The sequence below is a fragment of the Ictalurus furcatus genome, chromosome 11 (assembly GCF_023375685.1).
Source record: "Ictalurus furcatus strain D&B chromosome 11, Billie_1.0, whole genome shotgun sequence".
In the NCBI taxonomy this organism is placed as follows: Eukaryota; Metazoa; Chordata; class Actinopteri; order Siluriformes; family Ictaluridae; genus Ictalurus; species Ictalurus furcatus.
This window is the reverse complement of record NC_071265.1, coordinates 4,327,920-4,354,689: the sequence shown is the minus strand read 5'-3', so window position 1 is coordinate 4,354,689 and position 26,770 is coordinate 4,327,920. Positions and strand designations below refer to the sequence as shown.

Genomic DNA, 26,770 nt, shown 5'->3' with positions numbered 1-26,770 from the left:
AGAGGGATGAGTGCTGAGGGATAGAGAGATGGACAGAGGTGTTTTACCTGTTGCTCTGCAGCTGGATGTGCAGGGAGGTGAAGGGCTCGACTCTGATGAGGTAGTGCATCACTCCTGCAGCGTTTGAATAATGAGTGCCGTAGTGGAAGCGGTCTATTGTACCAGTGGGGTCCTCAAAACTATCATACCTACACACACACACACACACACAATTATCTAACATTTATAGTAGGATTCCGCAGTGTTCAGTGACATTTCTTCAGTCTTCAGGACAGAGGAGTTTACACTTCTCTGTAACATGAAAAGCTGATTTTTATATTATTAACTGCGAGAGAGAAACCTACTTTTCCTTTACTGCTTTGGCGTTTTTCTCGTTAAGCACAGCGACAGGTTTGGAGAGGTCACGGAACACTCGCGGGTCGGACAGGTCCAGCTCCTCTGACGTGTAATCTGACAGAATCCAGGGGAACTGAGGGTAGAACACACACAGCACACACACGGTGTGGGGTTAAATCCCCAGTCCATGAAGAAATATAAACTAGTCATTTTAACGTATTTATATAGAGTCGCAATCAAGATTATTCGAGTCCCAGTGCAAATCAGGTTTATTGTCAGAATTCACAGAATTCCAGCTGTTTGCTGTTCGACGCAACGACTACTTCAAGTGTTTTCCCCAAACTCGACAGAAAATGCAATTTATAATGATTTCTCCAGTCTCAAGATTATTCAACTCCTTCATGGCGAGCATCTTTAGTACTTAGTAGAGCACGTTTTTGCTGGTATGACCTGCTGCAAAGGAGATGCAGAGCTTCTGGCAGCGTTCCTGAGGAATCTTAGCCCATTCCTCATGAGCAATGATCTCCAGTTCAGTAATATTCTTGGGTTTGCGTGCTGCGACCGCCTTCTTCAAATCCCACCAGAGATCTTCTATGGGGTTCGAGTCAGGTGACTGTGATGGCCCTGTAGAATCTTCCAGGACTTCTTCTGCAACCAAGCCTTGGTGGAATCTGAGGTATGCTTGGGATCACTGTCCTGTTGGAAGGTCCAATGACGCCCAAGCTTCAGCTTCCTGACGTTTTCTCCTAGGATTTCCTGATACTTCAATGAATCCATCTCGCCTTCCACACGCTGCAGGTTTCCAGTGTCACAGGATGCAAAGCAGCCGCAGAGCATCACCGAGCCTCCACCATGCTCGACTATGGACAGAGTGTTCTTTCTTCATTCTTCTTCCTCCAGACGTACCGCTGATCCATCGTGCCGAAAAGTTCCAGTTTTGCTCCACAGAACAGAATCCCAAAACTCCTGTGGCTTATTTATATGATTTCGAGACGACTTTCCCTGTGCTTTTGGGTCAGTAGTGGTGTACGTCTTGGAGTTCCTTCTGCATTTAGTACACGTCTTACTGTGCTCACTGAAACCTCAGAGTTTGTTGCCACCTAGTCTTGCTGCGGGTCTTCTGCAGTCACTCGAGGGTTTGTCACAACCTGCCTTCTCAGAAATCTGCTTACAGCCGTTGATGGCTTCCTTTTTCTGCCCTGTCCAGGCATTTCATCCATTTTCCACCCCTAGCCAGTTCAGGTATTTCATGTGTTCCAGCTCAAACACACCTGGTGCAACTAATGAAGCCCTTGATTACTTTACCATCAGGTGTGCTTGAGACAACACCTGTTTTGCATATTTGTGCTGTTGTAAAGGATTCTATTCAGGGGGTTGAATAATTTTGAGACTGGAGAAGTCATTATAAGTCGCCTTTTCAGGTGAATTAACGGAAACCACTTTGGGGAAGCGTTCGTTGTGTTGAACTATTTCACTTGCTTTGGTTTGGTTTGTTTGATTTGTTCGATGCAAACAGCTGGGGGTTGAATCATTTTGATTGCAACTGTATATACAAATATTATAGACAGTGTTTTATACTATATAAAAATGAGACTGATTATACACAGCACTGTTATTAACATATATCCATTATATTAGCTCTTATGCTATCGTCAGTGCTCATTTGACGGATGTGTCTTTTCTACAATAACGTCCAGGAAACTGAGAACACACTGCAGAGTGATGTAGTGTGTGTGTGTGTGTGTGTGAGAGCCGTACCACAGGATACTGAGCCAGGTTGTTGTAGGTTCTGCCTGCGATGGTGTTCAGTTGCATCAGGTAGTCAAAGTTTGAGATTTCCCTGTTCACCCATTTCTGAAACGCAGCATCAGAGTGGTTTTTTTATACAGTAGTTTATCCTTCTCCTTCACTAAACACTCCAAGGCAACACCAAGTCTCTCACTCGGTGAGAACTGAAGAGAATGTTGTCCTCTTGTATTAGCAGCTGCCATGGCAGATAGACAGATGCATACATGGATGGATGGACTGACAGATGAAGAGAGAGATGGATGGAAGGAATTATGGATTAAAGGAGAACGGCATTGATAAATGGATGGAAGGAATGACGGGCTGATGAATGAAGGGAATAATGGTTGGACGAATTGAATGAATTGGTGAAGAGATGGAGAGATGGATGGAATAATATACTGGTGGATGAAGGAATTGGTGGAGGGATAGATGGATGTATGGCTGGATGGAATATACTAATGGCTGAAGGGATTGTTGGATGGATGGATAGATAGACTGATGAATGAACAGAGTAATGGGTGGATGGACAGATGGGTGGATGAATAGAATAATGTACTGACAGAAAGGGAGTGCTGAATGGATGGAATAATGGAATATACTGATGGATGAAGGGATTGTTTGGATAGATAGATAGATAGATAGATAGACAGACTGATGAATGAACAGAATGATGGATGGATGGATGGATGGATTAACATAGTGACATATGAAGGGATTGTTGGATGGATTGATGAATGAACAGAATGATGGATGGATGGATGGAATCATGGACTGATGAATGAAGGGAATAATGGATGGACGGATTGAATGAATTGGTGAAGAGATGGACAGATGGATGGATGGACGGATAGATGAATGGAATAATGTACTGACAGAAAGGGAGTGCTGAATGGATGGAATAATGGAATATACTGATGGATGAAGGGATTGTTTGGATAGATAGATAGATAGATAGATAGACAGACTGATGAATGAACAGAATGATGGATGGATGGATGGATGGATTAACATAGTGACATATGAAGGGATTGTTGGATGGATTGATGAATGAACAGAATGATGGATGGATGGATGGAATCATGGACTGATGAATGAAGGGAATAATGGATGGACGGATTGAATGAATTGGTGAAGAGATGGACAGATGGATGGATGGACGGATAGATGAATGGAATAATGTACTGACAGAAAGGGAGTGCTGAATGGATGGAATAATGGAATATACTGATGGATGAAGGGATTGTTTGGATAGATAGATAGATAGATAGATAGACAGACTGATGAATGAACAGAATGATGGATGGATGGATGGATGGATTAACATAGTGACATATGAAGGGATTGTTGGATGGATTGATGAATGAACAGAATGATGGATGGATGGATGGAATCATGGACTGATGAATGAAGGGAATAATGGATGGACGGATTGAATGAATTGGTGAAGAGATGGACAGATGGATGGATGGACGGATAGATGAATGGAATAATGTACTGACAGAAAGGGAGTGCTGAATGGATGGAATAATGGAATATACTGATGGATGAAGGGATTCTTTGGATAGATAGATAGATAGATAGATAGACAGACTGATGAATGAACAGAATGATGGATGGATGGATGGATGGGTGAAATAACACTGACAGATGAAGGGATTGTTGGATGGATTGATGAATGAACAGGATGATGGATGGCTGGATGGATAGAATAACAGACTAATGAATGAAGTCTGAAATGAATGAAATAATTACTGACTGGCTCAATGAAGCAGCTACGAGTGGAATGTGGTGTGTAAACTTTAACCTCTGACCTGGGTGAGTCCAGAGGCTTTGAGGAGCTCCTGGGGCGAGCGAGTGCCATGGAGAGAGAGAGAGCAGAGCAGCAGCATCCGGTTGTAGACTTTATTACGCACCTGACGGGGTTTAAATAAATAAATAAATAAATAAATAAATAAATGTCAGACCGGGAGAACGTATTATACTGTAAAACACATGTATACATATATTATTCAATTCCGCAGCTCAGGAACATTTAGGACAGAGCCGGGGGAGCGTCTCACCTCCTTGTTGAAGTTGAGGAAGTAGTTGGTCTGATCAATGAGGAAGATCTCGAGGGCTGAGCGGCGGAGATTGTACCTACGCAGGTGAATCTCTCTGATCTGAGACAGCGGCCATTTAAAATCCTGACCCACACCTGCCACACACACACACACACACACACACACACACAGCATTATTGATATCAGATGAACGGAGGTTGCGTTAAACACAGACACAAATAAACCTTCATGTGACTGTGCTTAAGTGTGTGTAATTGTTGATTTTTTTTTTCCTGACATTTTCACTATTTGTGTTATGTAAGGAGTCTCCAGTGTCAGTGTCAAGAGCAGCGTTCTGACAGGGGAAAAATCAGCAGTACAGAGAAGTTTGTCTTTTATTTGGAATATGACAAGCTGCGTCTTTTTTTTTTTTTTTTTTTCGGTCTACAAAGAAGTTCAAGGGAGAAAAAGGAGACGCTGGGGAAGAAACGACCGTCTACAGCTCTGCTATGACGGAAGCCATGACAGGAAGTGACTCGTTTCATGGGCGTTCCACAACTGTTACCGGATAAAACGTATGACGTCGTTCATTAAGAAATAAATAAATCTTAATCTTTGGCAAATTGCTGAGGGATAACAGGAATAGAAAAAGAAAGAAAGAAAAACATCAGGATGTGCAGTTATGGGAAAATAATCAAGTTCAGGGTGGAAGCAGTATTATGTCATTGATTATTTTCCCATAACAGCATGCTCACCTGCGTTTCATTCGTTCTTTACAGACTGAAGGGAATTCGTACGTTTAATAAAGTGCAAGAGTTTGGATGGTTCAAATCTAATATGAGCCGTTACTGTTACACGTAGACAGAAATATTACCACACACACACACACACACACACATATACTCACCCTCCTCTTTCTCAGTGCTGCTGTCGTAGAAGTAAATGTGCTGGTTTGTGATCTCCAGCCGACCAGGAAACACATCCACCACAGTGACCAGCTCACAGTCCTCCATCATCACTAACTTCTCCTTCTGACCCGCGTCCTCATCGTCCGCCCTGACAGCAGGATAGAGTGGTCAGTGACCCACAAGTGTGTGTGCGTGACTAGTTTTAGTTTTGTATCGGATCTACAGAGCTGGTAAGAGAAGTTTATAGCCTCCAGATTGGAACAGTGTGAAGTGCATGCTGAAATAATCACACGCTTGCTTCAGACAGCTGTGTGCAGTTGTTCGGTGTCTCGGTGAGACTTGTTTGTGTGGTTTGTGACGCTGTGTGACACTGTTATCTAGAGCATCGGACCGAAAGTCATCTCAGAGTTAAAACCGACCATCTGTAGGTCCATCAGCTGAAGTCATGTTCTTCCCTCAGAACACAGTTCGATGGATAGACGTGCGGATGGAATAATGGACTGAGGTTGGATGCGACTGACTGATAGATGTATTGATGAATGAAGGGATTAATGGATGGATGAACTAATGGAACCAAGGATAAAGGGACTGGTGGATGAACTTATTGATGTAGGTATGAATGGATAGATGAAGGGATGGGCTGATAGGATAATATATTGAAAAAGGAAGAGATTGATGGATGGATGGATGAAATAATGGACTGATGGATGAAGTTATTGATGGATGCATTGACGAATGAAGGGATTACTGAATGGATGAACTAAAAGAACAAAGGATGAAGGGACTGATGGATGGATGGATAGATGGATGGATGGTATAATGTACTGATGGATGAAGTTATTGATTGATTGATGGACGAAGGGATGGACTGATGGAATGATGGATGGACCGATGGATGAATGGATGGATTGACGGATGAATGGATGGATGAAATAATGGACTGATTTATGAATGGGAGGATGGAATAATGGACTGATGGATGAATGGATTGATGAAATAATGGACTGATGGATGGATGAAATAATGGACTGATGGATGGATGAAATAATGGACTGATGGATGGATGAAATAATGGACTGATTTATGAATGGATGGATGAAATAATGGACTGATGGATGAAGGGATGGATTGACGGATGAATGGATGGATGAAATAATGGATTGATGGATGGATGAAATAATGGACTGATGGATGGATGAAATAATGGACTGATGGATGGATGAAATAATGGACTGATGGATGAAGGGATGGATTGACGGATGAATGGATGGACGAAATAATGGACTGATGGATGAAGGGATGGATTGACGGATGAATGGATGGACGAAATAATGGACTGATGGATGAAGGGATGGATTGACGGATGAATGGATGGACGAAATAATGGACTGATGGATGAAGGGATGGATTGACGGATGAATGGATGGACGAAATAATGGACTGATGGATGAAGGGATGGATTGACGGATGAATGGATGGACGAAATAATGGACTGATGGATGAAGGGATGGATTGACGGATGAATGGATGGATGAAATAATGGACTGATGGATGGATGAAATAATGGACTGATGGATGGATGAAATAATGGACTGATTTATGAATGGATGGATGAAATAATGGACTGATGGATGAAGGGATGGATTGACGGATGAATGGATGGATGAAATAATGGACTGATGGATGGATGAAATAATGGACTGATGGATGAATGGATGGATGAAATAATGGACTGATGGATGGATGAAATAATGGACTGATGGATGAAGAGAATGATGGATTGATGGACGAAGAGATGGATGGATGGATGGGCCGGATGGAATAATGTGTGTGTGTGAGTGTGTGTGTGTGTGTGTGTGTGTGCGCGTGCGTGCACATCTCACTGTGTGTTCCCGCTTGGATCCTCCTCCGGCAGCTCCAGGATTTCGTCCTCGAGGTCGCTGACCTTCACTTGCTTCACAGCCTCCAACAACAAAGACTCAGTGTTCACCTTCTGATGTTGCACACCTGTAACACACACACACACACACACACACACACACACACACACACACACACAATACTTGCAGACCAGTAATACGTATACAGTAATAAAAAGCATGTTTTTCTAGAGTGATGTGTGTGTGTGTGTGTTGTGTGTTACCCAGATTGTCTCTCAGAGCGCTAGCCTCTTTGTGAGGGTCGAAGTTGTAGTTCCTCACCAGCTTCAGACGCATACGGGAGTAATTCTCTGCACTCGACAACTTCCAGTGAATCTCCTTTTGCTGCCTACACACACACACACACACACACACACACACACACACACACACACACACCCTATAGTATACATATAATCACATTTCCAGTGTTCCAATAACCTTTCTGTATTTATCATCTCAATGTGTACAAAAACCGTGTAGCAGAAACTGTCCGTAAACCCGAGGACACACACTGACCTGTTAGCCCAGGGTCCTCGATCACCCAGGAGAGACCGCCGTGCCGCTTTCCACTGCCTGACGACGGCGCTGTTCTGCGTGTGCATCTGCTTCAGCATGCTGTTGTACCTCAGGTTCTCCTGACGAGCTCGCCGGCTAAACGGCTCCACGAACTGATCCTGTGGGTTAAATAAAAACGCCTAGTTTACGTACTGGTCCAGTCCGCTTCGACTGGCTAGATTTCATCAGGACTCAAGAAAGTCGTCGTAATGTTAGGTGACAACACGTTACCTGTATATGTTTTAGGAAAACACCTTTGCTTTTTCGAATGACCGAATCAACTAGTCAAAAAAGAATATTCCTGCAACCTAGGGCTGGACGATATGGCAAAAATATCATATCACGATACTCGAGGACACGTCACGAAACGATACATGAAGCGTATCACGATATGTTATTTAGCTAACAAACTGTAGTAAAATAAACAAACAAAAAAACAACAACGTTAAACTGAGTTTGATGATGCTTTACTTTAATGCCTACAAAGGCAAAGAACATTAAGTAAAAATTAATTAATTAATTAATTAATTAAATGATGTCAAGTCAAATCAATGGCATCCATTCAGTACCTTTTAATTTGTAAAAAAAAAAAAAAAATACACCACCATACCAACAATATCTCCGAAAATTGTATCGCGAAATCATTTATCACGATATCGATATATCGTCCAACCCTACCGCAAGCCCTTAGCGTACGTGATACCTGAAATCGGATCTTGCTCTCGCCTCGCTCCCTCTCCCGGCGGTGTAGGTTCACCATGAAGGCTTCGTAGCAGTCCTTCCAATACAGAGCCATGTTCTCATGTCCCTGACTGAACGTCTCGAGCTCGTACTGCTTCATGTACGGGATGATCTGAGGAGAGAAACGGATACGGTTACGCACCTGCCACGTGCCAATTTGCTACGAAATGCGCTTTCCTGCCCAGTTTCTGCATCTCGGACTCGAGCACGCACGTATTTGTCGAGGTACACCCTCCATTCGGGTGAGCTGCAGTACAGCTGGAAGTCCTCAAAGAACGACGAGCTGCCGTTGCAGTTCGGAAGCGAGGGGAGGTGCAGCTCCATGTACAGCAGCTTGTGCACTTTGGACAGGAGTGTCCGGAGTAGAGGGACCAGGAACGCGTACGTCTCCTCTTCCCTTCTTTTCCGATCCACCTCTTCCGATCCATCCTTCCGTGTCCCGTCCGTTTCCTTCTGTTCGCCCAGAGAGCGCTGAAGGATGCACTCGACCCGGCCGAGCAGGAAACACGCCTCGTCCTGAGACTCCACGGTTTTCATCTGTAGGATCCCATTCAGCTTTGCCGTTGCCATGGCACACACCTAACACACACACACACACACACACACGCGCACACGTTTTATCATTTGTTTAGTTTCTCGCCATCACTGAAGCTTCTGCTCACTACCAGAGAACTTCAACCTTAAACTGAGTTTTCAGGCCCATATGAGGAGTGCTGGACCCTACACACACTGACCTGAGGGTCAGGCTGGGCCATAAATCCGAGTAAGAGCCTGAGGCCGAGCTGTGAGAGCTGGCGCCACTGTGTTCCGGCAGTGTACCACACCATGAGGCCGTCCATCAGCGTGACCGTGTCATCCAGCAGCCTCTCGCTCCACAGTGCCGGGTTTACCAGCCCCTCGGCCTGCAGGAAGTCCTGCACCACGTGCAGCAGTCGCACCGCGTTTTCCGTGTGCTCCGGCAACATGGCTGCCACACAATCCCGGTTATCACTCACAGCGCACTCCAGCATCCGCTCCAACAGACTGCACATGCGCACACAGAGCAGTGACGGTTAGAAACAGACAAAAAAACCAAAAAAAAACGAAAGTCATCGGTAAATATAACAGTGTGAGTGTAGTACCTGAGTTTGATGTGGTCGACGGGCAGCAGGAGCTCGTTAGCTGTGCCCAGTTTGGTGAGAGCGGAGAACACCTGTCCCCTCTCCAGCCATGCTGCATCATCCGAGCCAGACACGCCCTTCCACATTACACACAGCACGATCTCCAAAATCATCCGCGCCAACTCCTCCTCCGTGCGCTACACACACACACACACACGTGCACACACACACACACACACACACACACTGAAATCACTTAATGCTTGGTGGTTTCTGTTAAACAGAAGAAAAGACCGATGCATAGATGGATGAATTGATATATGGAAGGATGGATGGCTGTCTGGGGTGGACAGGTGGATGGATGGATAGACAGGCAGAAAGATGGATTGTACAGGTGAAAGGATGTATTGAAAAAATGGATGTGTGGATGGATGGACGTGTGGATGGATGTATGGACGTGTGGATGGATGGATGGACGTGTGGATGGACAGACAGACGTGTGGATGGACGGACAGACGTGTGGATGGATGGATGTGTGGATGGATGGACGTGTGGATGGACGGATGTGTGGATGGATGGACAGACGGATGTGTGGATGGACGAATGTGTGGATGATCGGACGTGTGGATGGATGGATGGACGTGTGGATGGATGGACGGATGTGTGGATGAATGGACATGTGGATGGATGGACGGATGTGTGGATGGATGGACATGTGGATGGATGGATGGATGGATGGACAGATGGACGAATTGATGGATAGATGGACGGATGGATAGATGGATGTCTGGGGTGGACGGATGGATAGACAGGCAGATAGATGGACTGTACAGGTGAAAGGAAGTGTCGAAAGAATGGATGTGTGGATGGATGGATGGACAGACAGACAGGTGAACAGATGGACTGTACGGAGGTATGGATGGACTGTAAGGGTGGATGGGTGGGTGGATGTAATATACAAGCAGGTGGATTTAATGATAGATGGATGGATGGATGAATGGACAGGGGGATAGATAGAGAGTAGATGGAGGTATTGTACAGGTGGATGGGAGAATGGATAAATGGACGGGTGTGCGGATACACAAGCGAGGGGACGGACGGGTGGATGTGTAGATGAACAGGTGGATGAATGTCAATTTCTATTATACCATTCCTCATAGCGCCATTTTACCTCTGAACTGTTAAAAGACTCTCCCAGAGAGAGATTATCGCTGAACAGGAAGCTGTCATCTCCCAGAGAGGAAGTGGTTTCTCGTTCGGGGGCGCTACCAGGGAAGGGTTTGGCGTTGTCCAGTGGTGAGGGAGTCTGACTCCCGCTGTCACCCGGCTCAAGCGCATGAACCTGGCTCAGGTCCAGACTCAGCCCCCTGCTCTGTGAGGTCTCGCTGGGGGTTTCAGAAAGAGACAGCACTTCTCCGTTCTCCTCCAGATTCTCTACACACACAGGAAGTTCCGCCCGGTTCGAGCCGATGCTGCCCAGGCTGGCCGAGTCGGCCCGCCCCGAACCGGACCCGGAGTCACCGCTGCAGCTCCGCACCAACACTCGGATCAGTGTGTCCTGCCAACATGGCTGACGGGACAGCTGTAGCGCTGCGTCTGCCTGAGACTGCACCAGGGAATATAACTACACACACACACACACACACACACACACACACACACACAATTATACTTCATTATAAATGAGCTACAATACATTTTCAATTTTTAAATGGTGATTTATAACTTTATATATCTGAAAAGTATGCAAGACAAAACTATTACAATACAAATAATAATCTATACACAATGTATGGCTAAACACAATAATTTTGTATGGTGTATTTTTTATCCATTTATGGTTACTGTTAATGTTGTGGAACGTCTGTTAAACAAGTTAGGTCCAGATATGTTATCAACCCATGTTAGAGTAGTTATAAACTGTAGTTCCCACACCAGCCTCGATTTTTTTTTTTATTTGTCTTTGATATTAATAAGACGAAAAACAGAGCTGATCTTGAGACAGAAAGGAGAGAGAGAGAGAGAGAGAGAGAGAGAGTTTAACACATAGGGCAGTAAGTCCTCCGAGCTATTACCCTCTTGCAGATGAGCATGCGCACGCTCAGTTCAGCCCGATGAGTCAACTGCACGAGAGCCATCAGATCCTTAAAGTTCACTACAGTGTCTATAAGTCAGAGGTCAAAAGGGCATAAGGTCAGAGCCAGTCAACAGAGGGTTGTGTCCCATTTCTCTAATTTCACCTCTTCATTTCCTTTCCTAACTTCTTAACTCCTCCCTCTGAGGAAGTGAGGAAAGGAATCGAGAACAGAAGGAAGTGAATTTGTCTAGGGACACCTTCACATCTGACTATATCATCTCATAGATGTGACACACAGACGTTCATTATGTTCACACAGACCTGTGTGGAGGATTTGGTTGAGGAGGCACTTGACGAGTGTGTGGGTGATGTGAAGGTCAGGGAAGAGGAGTGTGAGGCCAGAGTAGCCTACTTCTCGCAGCCTCAGCCGCTGCTTACTCTTCTCATACACATGGTCACACCTCAGCATGCGCTCAAACAGCTGCGCACACACACACACACACACACACACACACACACACACACCTGAAGTCAGTATGAGGAAACAGCATTTAATGCTGCAATACAGGATTGTAAACAGTCAATGTAGGCTAAATACCAACACACACTGACATTCCTGATACACAATAAATCAGTGTGTGATGGTGAACACTGGTGTGTGTGATGGAGAATGGTGTAAAATGGTGACACGTTGCAAAATGATGAAGGTTGGTGAAAGATGGTAAACACTGGTCTTAGATGGAAAATACTGGCGTGTATGATGGTGTGAAAGTCGGCACAAGATGGTGATCAGTGGTGTACAATGGTGCACACGGGAATAAAATTGTGAATGTCTGTGTAAGATGGTGAGCACTTGCGTACAATGGTGAACGTTGGTGTAAGGTGGTAAATATTGGTGTGCGAGATGGTGAATGGTGGTGTAAGATGGTAATCGTTGGTTTAAGATAGTGAACCATGGTGTAAGATGGTGAACGTCAGTGTACGATGGTTTAATATTGGTGTACGATGGTGAACACTGGTGTACGATGGTGAACACTGGTGTACGATGGTGAACACTGGTGTACGATAGTAAATATTGGTGTAAGATGGTGACCACTGGTGTACGATGGTAAATATTGATGTAAGATGGTGAACACTGGTGTACGATGGTAAATATTGGTGTAAGATGGTGAACACTGGTGTACGATGGTAAATAATGGTGTAAGATGGTGACCACTGGTGTACGATGGTAAATATTGGTGTAAGATGGTGAACACTGGTGTACGATGGTAAATATTGGTGTAAGATGGTGACCACTGGTGTACGATGGTAAATATTGGTGTAAGATGGTGAATACTGGTGTACGATGGTAAATATTGGTGTAAGATGTTGAACACTGGTGTACGATGGTAAATATTGGTGTAAGATGGTGAACACTGGTGTACGATGGTAAATATTGGTGTAAGATGGTGAACACTGGTGTACGATGGTAAATATTGGTGTAAGATGGTGACCACTGGTGTACGATGGTAAATATTGGTGTAAGATGGTGAACACTGGTGTACGATGGTAAATAATGGTGTAAGATGGTGAACACTGGTGTACGATGGTAAATATTGGTGTAAGATGGTGAACACTGGTGTACGATGGTAAATATTGGTGTAAGATGGTGACCACTGGTGTACGATGGTAAATATTGGTGTAAGATGGTGAACACTGGTGTACGATGGTAAATAATGGTGTAAGATGGTGACCACTGGTGTACGATGTTAAATATTGGTGTAAGATGGTGAACACTGGTGTACGATGGTAAATATTGGTGTAAGATGGTGAATACTGGTGTACGATGGTAAATATTGGTGTAAGATGTTGAACACTGGTGTACGATGGTAAATATTGGTGTAAGATGGTGAACACTGGTGTACGATGGTAAATATTGGTGTAAGATGTTGAACACTGGTGTACGATGGTAAATATTGGTGTAAGATGGTGACCACTGGTGTACGATGGTAAATAATGGTGTAAGATGGTGACCACTGGTGTACGATGGTAAATATTGGTGTAAGATGGTGAACACTGGTGTACGATGGTAAATAATGGTGTAAGATGGTGAACACTGGTGTACGATGTTAAATATTGGTGTAAGATGGTGAACACTGGTGTACGATAGTAAATATTGGTGTAAGATGTTGAACACTGGTGTACGATGGTAAATATTGGTGTAAGATGGTGACCACTGGTGTACGATGGTAAATATTGGTGTAAGATGGTGAACACTGGTGTACGATGGTAAATATTGGTGTAAGATGGTGACCACTGGTGTACGATGGTAAATATTGGTGTAAGATGGTGAACACTGGTGTACGATGGTAAATATTGGTGTAAGATGTTGAACACTGGTGTACGATGGTAAATATTGGTGTAAGATGGTGAACACTGGTGTACGATGGTAAATATTGGTGTAAGATGGTGAACACTGGTGTACGATGGTAAATATTGGTGTAAGATGGTGAACACTGGTGTACGATGGTAAATATTGGTGTAAGATGGTGAACACTGGTGTACGATGGTAAATAATGGTGTAAGATGGTGAACACTGGTGTACGATGGTAAATATTGGTGTAAGATGGTGAACACTGGTGTACGATGGTAAATATTGGTGTAAGATGGTGAACACTGGTGTACGATGGTAAATAATGGTGTAAGATGGTGAACACTGGTGTACGATGGTAAATATTGGTGTAAGATGGTGACCACTGGTGTACGATGGTAAATATTGGTGTAAGATGGTGAACACTGGTGTACGATGGTAAATATTGGTGTAAGATGGTGAACACTGGTGTACGATGGTAAATATTGGTGTAAGATGGTGAACACTGGTGTACGATGGTAAATAATGGTGTAAGATGGTGAACACTGGTGTACGATGGTAAATATTGGTGTAAGATGGTGACCACTGGTGTACGATGGTAAATATTGGTGTAAGATGGTGACCACTGGTGTACGATGGTAAATATTGGTGTAAGATGGTGAACACTGGTGTACGATGGTAAATATTGGTGTAAGATGGTGAACACTGGTGTACGATGGTAAATATTGGTGTAAGATGGTGAACACTGGTGTACGATGGTAAATATTGGTGTAAGATGGTGAACACTGGTGTACGATGGTAAATATTGGTGTAAGATGGTGAACACTGGTGTACGATGGTAAATATTGGTGTAAGATGGTGAACACTGGTGTACGATGGTAAATATTGGTGTAAGATGGTGACCACTGGTGTACGATGGTAAATATTGGTGTAAGATGGTGAACACTGGTGTACGATGGTAAATATTGGTGTAAGATGTTGAACACTGGTGTACGATGGTAAATATTGGTGTAAGATGGTGACCACTGGTGTACGATGGTAAATATTGGTGTAAGATGGTGAACACTGGTGTACGATGGTAAATATTGGTGTAAGATGGTGAACACTGGTGTACGATGGTAAATATTGGTGTAAGATGGTGAACACTGGTGTACGATGGTAAATATTGGTGTAAGATGGTGAACACTGGTGTACGATGGTAAATATTGGTGTAAGATGGTGAACACTGGTGTACGATGGTAAATATTGGTGTAAGATGTTGAACACTGGTGTACGATGGTAAATATTGGTGTAAGATGGTGACCACTGGTGTACGATGGTAAATATTGGTGTAAGATGGTGAACACTGGTGTACGATGGTAAATATTGGTGTAAGATGGTGAACACTGGTGTACGATGGTAAATATTGGTGTAAGATGGTGAACACTGGTGTACGATGGTAAATATTGGTGTAAGATGGTGACCACTGGTGTACGATGGTAAATAATGGTGTAAGATGGTGAACACTGGTGTACGATGGTAAATATTGGTGTAAGATGGTGAACACTGGTGTACGATGGTAAATATTGGTGTAAGATGGTGAACACTGGTGTACGATGGTAAATATTGGTGTAAGATGGTGAACACTGGTGTACGATGGTAAATATTGGTGTAAGATGGTGAACACTGGTGTACGATGGTAAATATTGGTGTAAGATGGTGAACACTGGTGTACGATAGTAAATATTGGTGTAAGATGGTGAACACTGGTGTACGATGGTAAATATTGGTGTAAGATGGTGAACACTGGTGTACGATGGTAAATATTGGTGTAAGATGGTGAACACTGGTGTACGATGGTAAATATTGGTGTAAGATGGTGACCACTGGTGTGTGACCTTGAAAATGAGCTCTCGGAGGCGGTCAGAGTATTTGTGATTGAGCAGCAGCGAGTAGCAGGAATCGGCCGCTCCCGGCTCGAACAGCAACAGGAAAAGCTGATCGCGTGACGCGCTCGTCTGGAGAAGATTCAGCAGCAGCTCTAAAATACTACATAACTACAACACACAAAAAACACAAACACAATCTGTAACAACTTGACAAATACACAAACAATTCAGCTTGGAGAAAACACGCTCAGCTCCGAGTCCAAAAAACACATTACAGCACGGGCAGAAAAGCAGGCGTCGACATTAGAACCATCAGAACTAGAAGCTTGAATTTTTAGGGCTACATGTAGGTCTCGCCCGCATCGACGTTGTATTTCTCGCGACTTCTGGTCACGAGTCGGCTCACGAGGATTCTAGAAGAGAATTTTACCACAGACAATAATCTCCGTGGCAAACCGTATCCTTTTTAATGACGGATAATTATAAACCGGATCATCAGGACCGTAAGCTTAATAAACCCAGCTATTGATGAGACCGACATGCTGCTCTAATCGAATTAGTGACATGTGACTGAGAGTGGGCCGGAAAGCCTGCAGGAAAGACATGCCTAATTAAATGACACATTACTGAATTAAAGGTCTCAGCGGAATAGAGAGACGCAGTAAAGAGGCGACACGCTTCTAATTTGCACTTCAGCAGAGACTCATCAAAGACGATGACTCAGCTTAGAACGCACACCCGGTGCGTCGGTGTGATGGAGAACGCCGGCGCTTAGCGGACACGGTTGCTGTTGTAGCGTTTGATGGCGAAGGTTGTTTTGTAATGGATCATGTTTAACCTTGTAATCAGATGATGAATGACCGAGCTAAATCGGGTCGCATTTGTAATACTTAACACTAATAGTGCTGATTAGTCTTTACACTTCACATACTGTTACACACATCATGATATGCAAGTACGTAATATGAATGTAGAATACCTAATCAAATCAAAAGTGTGCGGAAAAAAACAAAACAAAACAGAAATACTGGTGCGGTAAATTAGAAGATTGTCCGTGTGCAAAGATACAGGCAAGTGATAGCTACATGACATGTACTGAAAGACGGCTGAAAGGGTGATAGTGCAGATAAATGGGGAAAGTCCATTTTTCACTATTTATCATGTGCTAGTGAATACAAATACAACCCAGATTCCTAAAAAGTTGGGACGCTGTGTAAAATGTAAATAAAAACAGAATGCAATGATTTGCAAATCTCATAAACCCGTATGTTATTCATAACAGAACATAGAAAACATATCAAATGTTTCAAACTGAGGAAATGTGCCGTTTGAAGGGAAAAAAGAAGGTCATTTTGAATTTGATGGCCGCAACACGTCTCAAGAATGTTGGGACCGGGGGGCAAGAAAAGGCTTGAAAATGAAGTGAGATACGGCTGGAGGTTAATTGGAAACAGGTCAGTGAGATGATTGGGTATAAAAAAAAAAGAATATCTTAAAGAATAAGAGTCTTTCAGAAGTAAAGAAGGGCAGAGGTTCACCAATCTGCGAAGAACTGCGTCTACACTTTGTGGAACAATTTCAGAGTAATGTTCCTCAAGGTAAAATTGTGAAGATTATGAATATCTCATCATCTACAGGACATACTGTCATCAAAAGATTCTGAGAATCTGGAGAAATCTCTGTGCGCATTGCATGGCCGTGATCTTCGGGCCCTCAGGCAGCACTGCATTAAAGACAGGCATGATTCTGTAATGGTAATCACTGCATGGGCTCAGAAACACCTCCAGAACTCATTGTCTGTGAACACAGTTCGCCGTGCCGTCCACAAACGCTGGTTAGAGCTCTATCGTGTAAAGAAGAAGCCATATGTGAACATGATCCAGAAACACCGCCGTCTTCTCAAGGCCAAAGCTCATTTAAAATGGACCGAGGCAGAGTGGAAAACTGTTCTGTGGTCCGAAATTTGAAATTCTTTTTGGAAACCATGGACACCGCGTCCTCTAAACTAAAGAGGACTAAAGAGGGGCGGGACCGTCCGGCTTTTTATCAGCACTCAGTTCAAAAGCCTGCATCTCTGATAGTATGGGTGAGCATTAGTGTCTATGGAATGCACATCTGGAAAGGCACCATCAATGCTAAAAGATATATACAGGTTATAGAGCAACATCTGCTTCCATCCCATCTTTACTTCTGAGAGACTCTGCCTCTCTAAGATACTCTTTTATATACCCAATCATGTTACTGACCTTCTCCCAATTAACCTAATTAGTTGCAAACAAAATGTTCCTCCAGCTGTTTCTTTTTAGTAACACTTCCGTCTCCAGCCTTTTGTTGAACCCGTCCCAACTCTTTTGAGACATGCTGCGGCCATCAAATTCAAAATCACCTTCTTTTGTTCCATTTCCTCAGTTTAAAACATCTGATATGTTTTCTATGTTCGATTGTGAATAACATATGGGTTTATGAGATTTGCAAATCATTGCGTTCTGTTTTTATTTACATTTCACACGGCGTCCCAACTTTTTTGGAACTGGGGTTGTATTAAGTAGAAGAGCATTTCTCACCATAATGCAGATCTAAGTTTCTTACGTCAATATTGCCCTAAATAGCACTCTGTAGTTTTTCACTCTATCCCTCACCTGCTCTTCATCTCCGATAGCAGCGATGTATCCCAGAATGCTCTGGATCTCGTCCTGACTCACGCCTTTGCTGATGTAATACTTGAGAAGGCCACAAAGCGACGCTCTGATGGTCCGAACATCGTCCTCGCTCATATCGCCCTCGCGATTCCCGCTACTCGGAGAGAATTGGCAGGATGGGGGAAAAAGACGGGCAAAAGTGAAGAGGTGAGAAAAATACTGTTCCTAAAAATGTTGCGATGTGTTCACTAACACGCCTTCATCCACTTCCTCTACCACCTACACCACCCAAATATAGCTGAAAACATCTGCTCAGAGATTTACGCTGTTCATAGATCAGTTTATTATTAGAATCCGATCCATGTGAAGCGATTATGTGAACATGTTAATGTAGAACAAGTGCGTCGATATAAACCTGGGATTGAATTACAGTAACGAAACACAGGAGTGAAGCATTATGGGAAATCGCTTCTCACCTATAGTAAAGGCGGACCGTGTCGAGCAGGAACTGCACTCCGTATTTTTTCCTGAACTGCTTCCTGCTGTCTTTGACGACGGTGGACATGTACTGGATGTGACCTTGAGCACAATAAATAAACGCTAACACAGAAGAACTTAAAACAAACACCCACATACACACACACACACACACATACACGTACACCCCAAAGAGACTGACCGATGCGCAGGGGAAAGTCTCCTTGGTTCCAGATGTTGAAGTTGAACAGCAGGTGTGTGTGCAGCTGTTGCAGGAGCTGGGGATTCTTCTCATATGTCACCTGCTCGATCAGCAGCTGTACGGCGACCAACACACTCACGTCCACCAGAAAAGCAGGCAGCTACACACACACACACACACACACAGAGAAAAGATTATGATATTGGTATATTAAATGTAATACTGTAAATGAAATCAAGAGACAGACAGACAGACAGGTAGACAGACAGTGTATGTGTGGTGTATGTACCTTCTGCAGCAGGGCAGCGAGGGTGGCCACACTGTGTGTGTGCAGCAGCGTCTCCTGGTTTATTGTGTGTCTGTGCAGGAAGTGCTTCAACACTAACAGGAAGGTCGCAGCAAGATTTTTCTCCAAACGGGCCTCTGAAACACACACACACACACGCACACATACACACATACACATAAGAGACAATGATTAACAGCACTATAAGATGTTAATGAGATCCAAGACCAGAGCGTGCACACACACACACACACACACACACCCCCACACACACCTGAGGCTCTGCTGGTAGGCAGTATGACCCAGTCTCCATCAGTGGGCGTGGTAGCCTCAGGGGTCATGCCCTCTGACCCCGAGAAGCCATTGTGCTGTTCAGGGGTCAAGAAGGTTAGCTGCTCCAGAATGGGGAACAGCACAGGAAGTCCTCCGATACAGTTAATGATGTCCTACACACACACACACACACACACACAGAGTGCATAATCAGTGAAACACAATGCATGAAGACACACGTGTGTGTGTGTGTGTGTGTGTGTGTGTGTGTGTGTGTTGCCTCTCCCACCTTGACGTCCCAGTTGACCACTTTATTCCCCGTCAGTCGTCCGTGCAGTAGATTAGGGGACAGGTCCACACAGATAGGGTTCCTACAGGCCTAACAGGAGCCAGGGGAAACGTTTCAGTACTGCACGTCCCAAATCACGGCGTACTCACTGAGTAGTGCACTAAGCTACAAACTCAATCTCAATCTACAGTGCAAGGTGTTAATGTGCATATTACACATTATAAACGAAAACAACTGAATACCCAGAATTCAGTGCAAGTGAGGTGTGTGGGGTTTTGGACATTGAGACAGTTGTGATATCGTTCAGGTGGCCTACATTCTAACTAGGGCGTGTGGTTTGGGACACGTCCACCGTGCATTAATGATAGTGTTTCTGTTCTACCGTAAGGTGAATAGGGCGTGTGGGTTGGGACACGTCCACGGTGCATTAATAAAGTGAATAGGGAGTGTGGATTGGGACATGTCAACGGTGCATTAATACACTGAATAGGGAGTGTGGATTGGGAAAAGTCCACGGTGCATTAATAAAGTGAATAGGACGTGTGGATTGGGACACGACTACAGGGCATTAATAAAGTGAATAGGGAGTGTGGATTGGGACACGTCCACGGTGCATTAAAGTGAATAGGACGTGTGGATTGGGACACGTCCACGGTGCATTAATAACGTGACTAGGGAGTGTGGATTGGGACATGTCAACGGTGCATTAATACACTGAATAGGGAGTGTGGATTGGGAAAAGTCCACGGTGCATTAATAAAGTGAATAGGACATGTGGATTGGGACACGACCACAGGGCATTAATAAAGTGAATAGGGAGTGTGGATTGGGAAAAGTCCACGGTGCATTAATAAAGTGAATAGGACATGTGGATTGGGACATGACCACAGGGCATTAATAAAGTGAATAGGGAGTGTGGATTGGGACACGTCCACGGTGCATTAAAGTGAATAGGACGTGTGGATTGGGACACGTCCACGGTGCATTAATAACGTGACTAGGGAGTGTGGATTGGGACATGTCAACGGTGCATTAATACACTGAATAGGGAGTGTGGATTGGGAAAAGTCCACGGTGCATTAATAAAGTGAATAGGACATGTGGATTGGGACACGACCACAGGGCATTAATAAAGTGAATAGGGAGTGTGGATTGGGAAAAGTCCACGGTGCATTAATAAAGTGAATAGGGAGTGTGGATTGGGAAAAGTCCACGGTGCATTAATAAAGTGAATAGGGAGTGTGGATTGGGACACGTCCATGGTGCATTAATAACGTGAGTAGGGCGTGTGGATCTGGACACGTCCACAGTGGATGGTGTTTCCATGGTTAAATCCACCACTGTAGGTCACTTGTTCTGTTCCTTGTATAAGCGTGCTCCATCCACTTACCTTTGGTGAATAGTGTAGGAGGAGTTTGGTGCTGAGGTCACCGAGCTCCGCCTCCTGACTTTTAAAGGGAGAAATGCAGTTCGGCCCTGAAATGAGGAACTGGAGAGTTTAGACTCAGACCATAAACGATGCCCAATATTACATTACATCTCTCTGTTCTACATGTCTTCCTGTCTGTCTGTATTTCAGTCTAGCTGTCTGTCCATCTGTCTCTCTGTTACATAGCTTGTATCTTTCTGTCTATTTGCTAGTATATATCTATCTATCTGTCTGTCTGTCTGTCTATTTGACTGTATACCTGCTTAATTGTATGTCAGTCTGGACACCTCTCTGTCTGTGTGACTGACTGTTAGTCTGCCTGTACATCTGTCTGTCTGTGTGGACACCTGTGTAGACATCTGTCTATCTCAACAGCTGTCTGTCTGTCAGTCTGTAGACCTGTCTGTATTTCAGACTGTCTTTTCGCTATGACAGCCTGGACATCTGTCTGTCTGTCTGTCTGTGTGTGTGGACACCTCTGGGTCTGTTGGTCTCAACGGTTTTCTGTCTGTCTGTCTGGACATCTGTCTGTATACCTGTCTTTTTATTTGTCTGTCCATCTCTCTATACACATCTCTAACAGTCTGTCTATTTGTCTGTGTACTTGTCTATCTCTCTGCCTGTCTGTCTCTCTGTACAGTTGTATACCATACCTGTGTTGTACAGAGCTCTGATGGTGTTGGTGTTCAGAGCATCACTAAACACCATCACAGTGCTCAGGTGTCCCTGCAGTGATGTGGGTCGTCCCCACTCGCTGTCCTGCGTCCCTGGGGAGATCAGAGCCAGCCTGGACAGTCCCCCCCACACAGACGTGCGAGATGGAGGGGGGTCGGCGATCTGAGACGGGGGAGGGGTGGTCGTGCGCTGACCTGCCGATCCGATACAGCATGACGTGAACACCTGGGAGGAGAGACAGACAAGAATGTGTGCCATTGTGTGTTTCCATCAGTTCATTTTTACATTTTTATCAGTTTATTTCTGTCAGCCTGTACACCCGTCTGTCTGTCAGTCTGGACGCCCGTCTGTCTCTCAGTCTGGACGCCCGTCTGTCTCTCAGTCTGTAGACCTGTCAGTCTAGACACCTGTCTGTCTGTCAGTCAGTCTAGACACCTGTCTGTCTGTCAGTCAGTCTAGACACCAGTCTGTCTGTCAGTCAGTCTAGACACCTGTCTGTCTGTCAGTCAGTCTAGACACCTGTCTATCTGTCAGTCAGTCTAGACACCTGTCTGCCTGTCTGTCAGTCAGTCTAGACACCTGTCTGTCTGTCTGTCGGTCAGTCTAGACACCTGTCTGTCTGTCAGTCAGTCTAGACACCTGTCTGTCTATCTGTGTGTTTTTCTGTGTAGACAATTGTCTAATATTTGTCTGTCTCTTCGTTTGCATGTCTGGACACATCCATCAGTCAGACAGTCTGTCTGTGTGCCAGTCTAGACACCTGTCTGCCTGCCTGCCTGCCTGTCTGGACACATATCAGTCAGTCATCATGTGACTCCATCACCTCCAGAACAGATACAGAATGTTCTGAACAAAAGCAACAAGATGGCATCATCTTCTCTTTCTGCATCTATTCGTACCTCAATTTCTGCTCTAACCAAAAAAACTCGTTACATTAAGACTGAATTTATTCTCGCAGAAGAACCTGTTCTTGCACCTTTTGTTTTGTTCAGTCGATACCGTCCTGACAGAGAACCAGAGTGAAATCAACACAATAAGAAGGAACAATGGAATATTCTCCACCTCATACTTATCTGATAGATTTGTTAACGATCCTAATGCCCTATTGTGTTAGTGTGTGCCGAGTGTTTGTGTGTAGTACAGAGAAAGTGTACGTCATAAGCACCTCGGCCATGTTGGGGTACTTCAGCGGTGCTGACAACTTCAGCTGCCCGTCCACGTAGATGTAGACGAGACTCTGTCCGAACGGTCTCTTCCCAGGAACATGCACCACGCCAATATAATGCTTAAAGACAACATAAAGAGAAACAGGGTTTGTTTTTTTGTTTTCTACAATCCTCAAACATACTGATACAGTGTCTGGAAATTGCGCAATACATCTGCTACTTCGCACACTGTACACGGTTATTATCATCATTACAGTGGAACAGTTTCATCTTTCATTATGACTTCCCTGATTGCCTCGTTCTATTTCTGCTGCATTTGCTATTTGCTACAATTTGCACTGTGCTGTTTGGAACAATACACAAGGACCTACACGCCTACCTCCGACTCATCTGTCCGATTCACCTTCTCAATGGCTGTCCAATTACTACACGGATCTAACAATGCGTCTTGTTACGCATCAGACTTTCCATCCATCTGACCGTCCAACTTTGTAATTGATCACCCGTCTGTCTATATGTTTGTTCATCTGACTATCCATCTGTATGTCTGCATATACATCCATCTGAGTATCTATCTATCCATCTATCCATCCACACATCCATCCATCTATCTGTCTGACCGTTTGTCTGTCTTTACATCCGTCCGTCTATCCATCGCTCTGACTTTTTTCCCTTTGTACGTCTATCTGACTAATAAGCTGCCGATCTATCACCGTTTCTTTATGTCTATCTGACCATCTGTCTGTCTATTCGTATATCTGCCTGTCTATTCGTCTATCCATCTGTAAATCTACACGTCTATCTGACCATCTGTCTGTCTATTCGTATATCTGTCTGTCTATTCTCCTTCCTCTCTCAGAGTGAATCCCGGGTTATGTATAAGCTTATCCTGGGTTATGTGAGAGGGAATGCTGGGATATGTAGTCTTCGGTGTGTAGTGATGTCACTGACCCACAGTGAGTCACAGAAGCAGTAATCAGGCAGCGTGACCGTGACGTATTCCTTTTTACTGCACACCGCCACCACCAGAGAGCCAGAGGAGCTTATGAAGGCCTCGAACCCTGTACCTCCGGGCGTAAAGAAACTACACACACACACACACACACAAAGAGAAAACATGTATGGTTTGTTTGAAGGGAAACTATTATGATGCACTCTGATTGGCCCCGCCCCTAATTCCCCTAAACCTCTCCTACCTGTATAACTGCTTTCTCTTCTCGCCCTTGCCGGCTGGTTCCAATTGGTCCTGGTCCAACGACAGCCAGGACAAGAAGCTGAAGGCGGAGCCTGGCCACCTGGAAATGGTCGGCACGGCGATACCCGCCATGGGCGGGGTCAGATCGAAGTAGTGCGTTGCGCTGTGGAGCGTGTGCTTCCGGAGCATGGCGAGCAGTGAGCGCAGCACCGGCTCGGTGTAAGGATGAAGGCGGTTCTCAGGGTTCCGCAGGAGGCTCAGAAGGCGCTGGAGCTCGGCCCCGCTCAGAGACTCCGCCCCGAGAGCGCCCAGAAGAGTCAGAAGGCTCTCGGCACATACACGTGGCAGACGGGCGTCTCTCTCGAGCGTGGAGAGAACACACTCCGGCATGCGCGCGTTGACGCAGGCGGCCCGCGTGCGCCGGTTTAAGGCGCAGATCCTCCGGAGCCGATCGGCCGCGAAGATCTGCAGCTCGGCCGAGTCGAGTTCCGGCAGCCAGCGGATCAGGAGGAGGAGCGGCTCCACGTTACTGATCCCCAGAAAACCCACGGAGGAGTGATCACCCTCCACCGCCTGCACAGACACCACACAAACACACAGATCAAAGCTGACATGGCTGTAATCCGTGGCACTTGGAAACGGTGCAACCGTCACCTTGGAATTCTACATCCGGAAACAAACATGCGGAGACGAATAAAGGTGGAAGGTGTACGTGTCTCACCATGTTCATGAGCTCCTTCAGCAGGTTCCTGGACGGCTGTCCCAGAGAGACGAGCACCTCGTACAGGTGGTTGTAGCCGATCCGCTCCTTAAACACTTCCTGAATGGGCGGAGCTTATGAGTAATCAGTGCTAAAGCTTGGTGACATGACTTCTAATTTACGCGTGTCTGTCAGACTGACCTTGGCGGCTGGCGATTTGTGCATCACCGTGGTGAGGGTTTTGATCGTTGCCACGGTGAGCGAGTCCAGCCTGCCTTCAAAGACCTGATAGGTGGAAACACACGTCAATCAACTGACATAACGACAGGGTTTCAGCACCTTCTATTCCTGCCTTTGCTTAATCGGTATTGAAATGATACAGTAATCGATCGCTTTCCTTTTCATAATTAGGGTTCCTCGTTATTAATTAGGATGCATCGTTTGGATACACGGTAAAGGCAGCAGTAGAAAGTGTGTGTTCCTCTTATCAAGAGGACCGTCCCACTTGTTCTTAAAAATGTCCTTAATTATTTAAAGGTTTAGTACAACATGTGCACGAGTTATTCAAAAGGAACTAACGCATTATACGCATGTCGCATCGTTACCATAGTAACGACGGACATTTGGGTAAATTATTCTAACCTGTAATAGGAATAACACTGTACTAAACCCTTAGATAATTCATTAAGGTACAGGAGCTTTGTGTTTAGTGTTTTTGGGAGAGTTTCTGGAGTATCAGTGACTGATTACAACTCAGGTTTTTAAGTTTGTCCCCTCAACCATAAAAAGTCCCAGCTTCCTGCTCCGACAGGTCCAGGTGTTTCCATCCACTTCTGGTACGTCCTGTTCCTGGACTGTTCACTTCTCTAACACAACTTCGGCCTGGTTTTAGCTAATTAATGGTTTAACCGGGACAGAAAAGCACTAAAATGTCCAGGACAAGGGTACTCCAGGACCCCGATTGATTAGCACTGTCTTTCAGGAGGGTGTTACAGGAGGGAACACGAACTCAACAATCAGTTCCCATCCTAATTCACTGCTTTATTCAGGAAACACCTCTTGCGCAACGAACAGGTGGATGGAAAACACATGTCTGTGGAGGGAACAAAACCCACACATACACTTGTGCCCAAAAGTTTGCACACCCCTTGCAGAATCTGCTAAATCTTAATACCGTTAACAAAATACGACGGATCATAAAAATCCCATGTTGTTTTATTTAGTCCTGTCCTGAATAAGCTTATTTCACATAACAGATGTTTACATTGTAAATGACCCCGTTCAAAAGTTTACACACCCTTGATTCTTAATACGGTGTGTCGTTAACTGGATGATCAATTTGGTCGCGTTTATGTTTTGTGAGAGTTGTTCACGAGTCCCTTGTATGTCCTGAGCAGTTAAACTGCCCACTGTTCTTCGGATAAAATCCTCCAGGTCCTGCATCTTCTGCATATTTGACCTCTTTCCGACAGCGGCTATATGATGCCGAGATCCGAGGGACTCGTACACGGCTATTACAAAAGGTGCGAACGTTCACCGATGCTCAAGAAGGCAACGCGATAAGTTAAGCTCCGGGGGGATGTAAACTTTTGAAAAGGATGATCGGTGTAAAAAAAACACCATTAAATCTGCTAAATCAGTATTAAGATTCAGCAGATGCTGCAAGGGGTACGCAAACTTTTGGGCACGACTGTAAACAGCCATCACGGCTGGCGGTTTGAAGAGCAGGGAACTGGACAATGAAGTATTTTCCTT

General features: G+C 44.8%; 1 protein-coding gene across 3 annotated transcripts in view; it reads right to left on the bottom strand.

The window, feature by feature from the left end:
* Positions 1 to 26,770, bottom strand: part of nbeal1 (neurobeachin-like 1) — an 87,521-nt gene that overhangs the window by 13,385 nt on the left and 47,366 nt on the right. For all 3 annotated transcript variants that reach the window (XM_053637118.1, XM_053637116.1, XM_053637119.1), the window contains 30 exons: positions 25,217 to 25,300; positions 25,037 to 25,135; positions 24,317 to 24,888; positions 24,072 to 24,204; positions 23,120 to 23,239; positions 21,933 to 22,179; positions 21,241 to 21,326; positions 19,851 to 19,940; positions 19,563 to 19,734; positions 19,292 to 19,425; positions 19,003 to 19,162; positions 18,800 to 18,902; positions 18,324 to 18,477; positions 15,694 to 15,852; positions 11,788 to 11,947; positions 11,465 to 11,553; positions 10,561 to 11,013; positions 9,411 to 9,586; positions 9,024 to 9,312; positions 8,503 to 8,868; positions 8,252 to 8,401; positions 7,510 to 7,667; positions 7,215 to 7,339; positions 6,955 to 7,078; positions 5,071 to 5,219; positions 4,185 to 4,318; positions 3,936 to 4,037; positions 2,095 to 2,190; positions 345 to 469; positions 48 to 188 (listed from right to left, as the gene is read on the bottom strand). In XM_053637118.1, the coding sequence (XP_053493093.1) occupies positions 48 to 188; positions 345 to 469; positions 2,095 to 2,190; positions 3,936 to 4,037; positions 4,185 to 4,318; positions 5,071 to 5,219; positions 6,955 to 7,078; positions 7,215 to 7,339; positions 7,510 to 7,667; positions 8,252 to 8,401; positions 8,503 to 8,868; positions 9,024 to 9,312; positions 9,411 to 9,586; positions 10,561 to 11,013; positions 11,465 to 11,553; positions 11,788 to 11,947; positions 15,694 to 15,852; positions 18,324 to 18,477; positions 18,800 to 18,902; positions 19,003 to 19,162; positions 19,292 to 19,425; positions 19,563 to 19,734; positions 19,851 to 19,940; positions 21,241 to 21,326; positions 21,933 to 22,179; positions 23,120 to 23,239; positions 24,072 to 24,204; positions 24,317 to 24,888; positions 25,037 to 25,135; positions 25,217 to 25,300 (5,150 nt within the window). The remainder of the gene's footprint in view (positions 1 to 47; positions 189 to 344; positions 470 to 2,094; positions 2,191 to 3,935; positions 4,038 to 4,184; positions 4,319 to 5,070; positions 5,220 to 6,954; positions 7,079 to 7,214; positions 7,340 to 7,509; positions 7,668 to 8,251; positions 8,402 to 8,502; positions 8,869 to 9,023; positions 9,313 to 9,410; positions 9,587 to 10,560; positions 11,014 to 11,464; positions 11,554 to 11,787; positions 11,948 to 15,693; positions 15,853 to 18,323; positions 18,478 to 18,799; positions 18,903 to 19,002; positions 19,163 to 19,291; positions 19,426 to 19,562; positions 19,735 to 19,850; positions 19,941 to 21,240; positions 21,327 to 21,932; positions 22,180 to 23,119; positions 23,240 to 24,071; positions 24,205 to 24,316; positions 24,889 to 25,036; positions 25,136 to 25,216; positions 25,301 to 26,770) is intronic.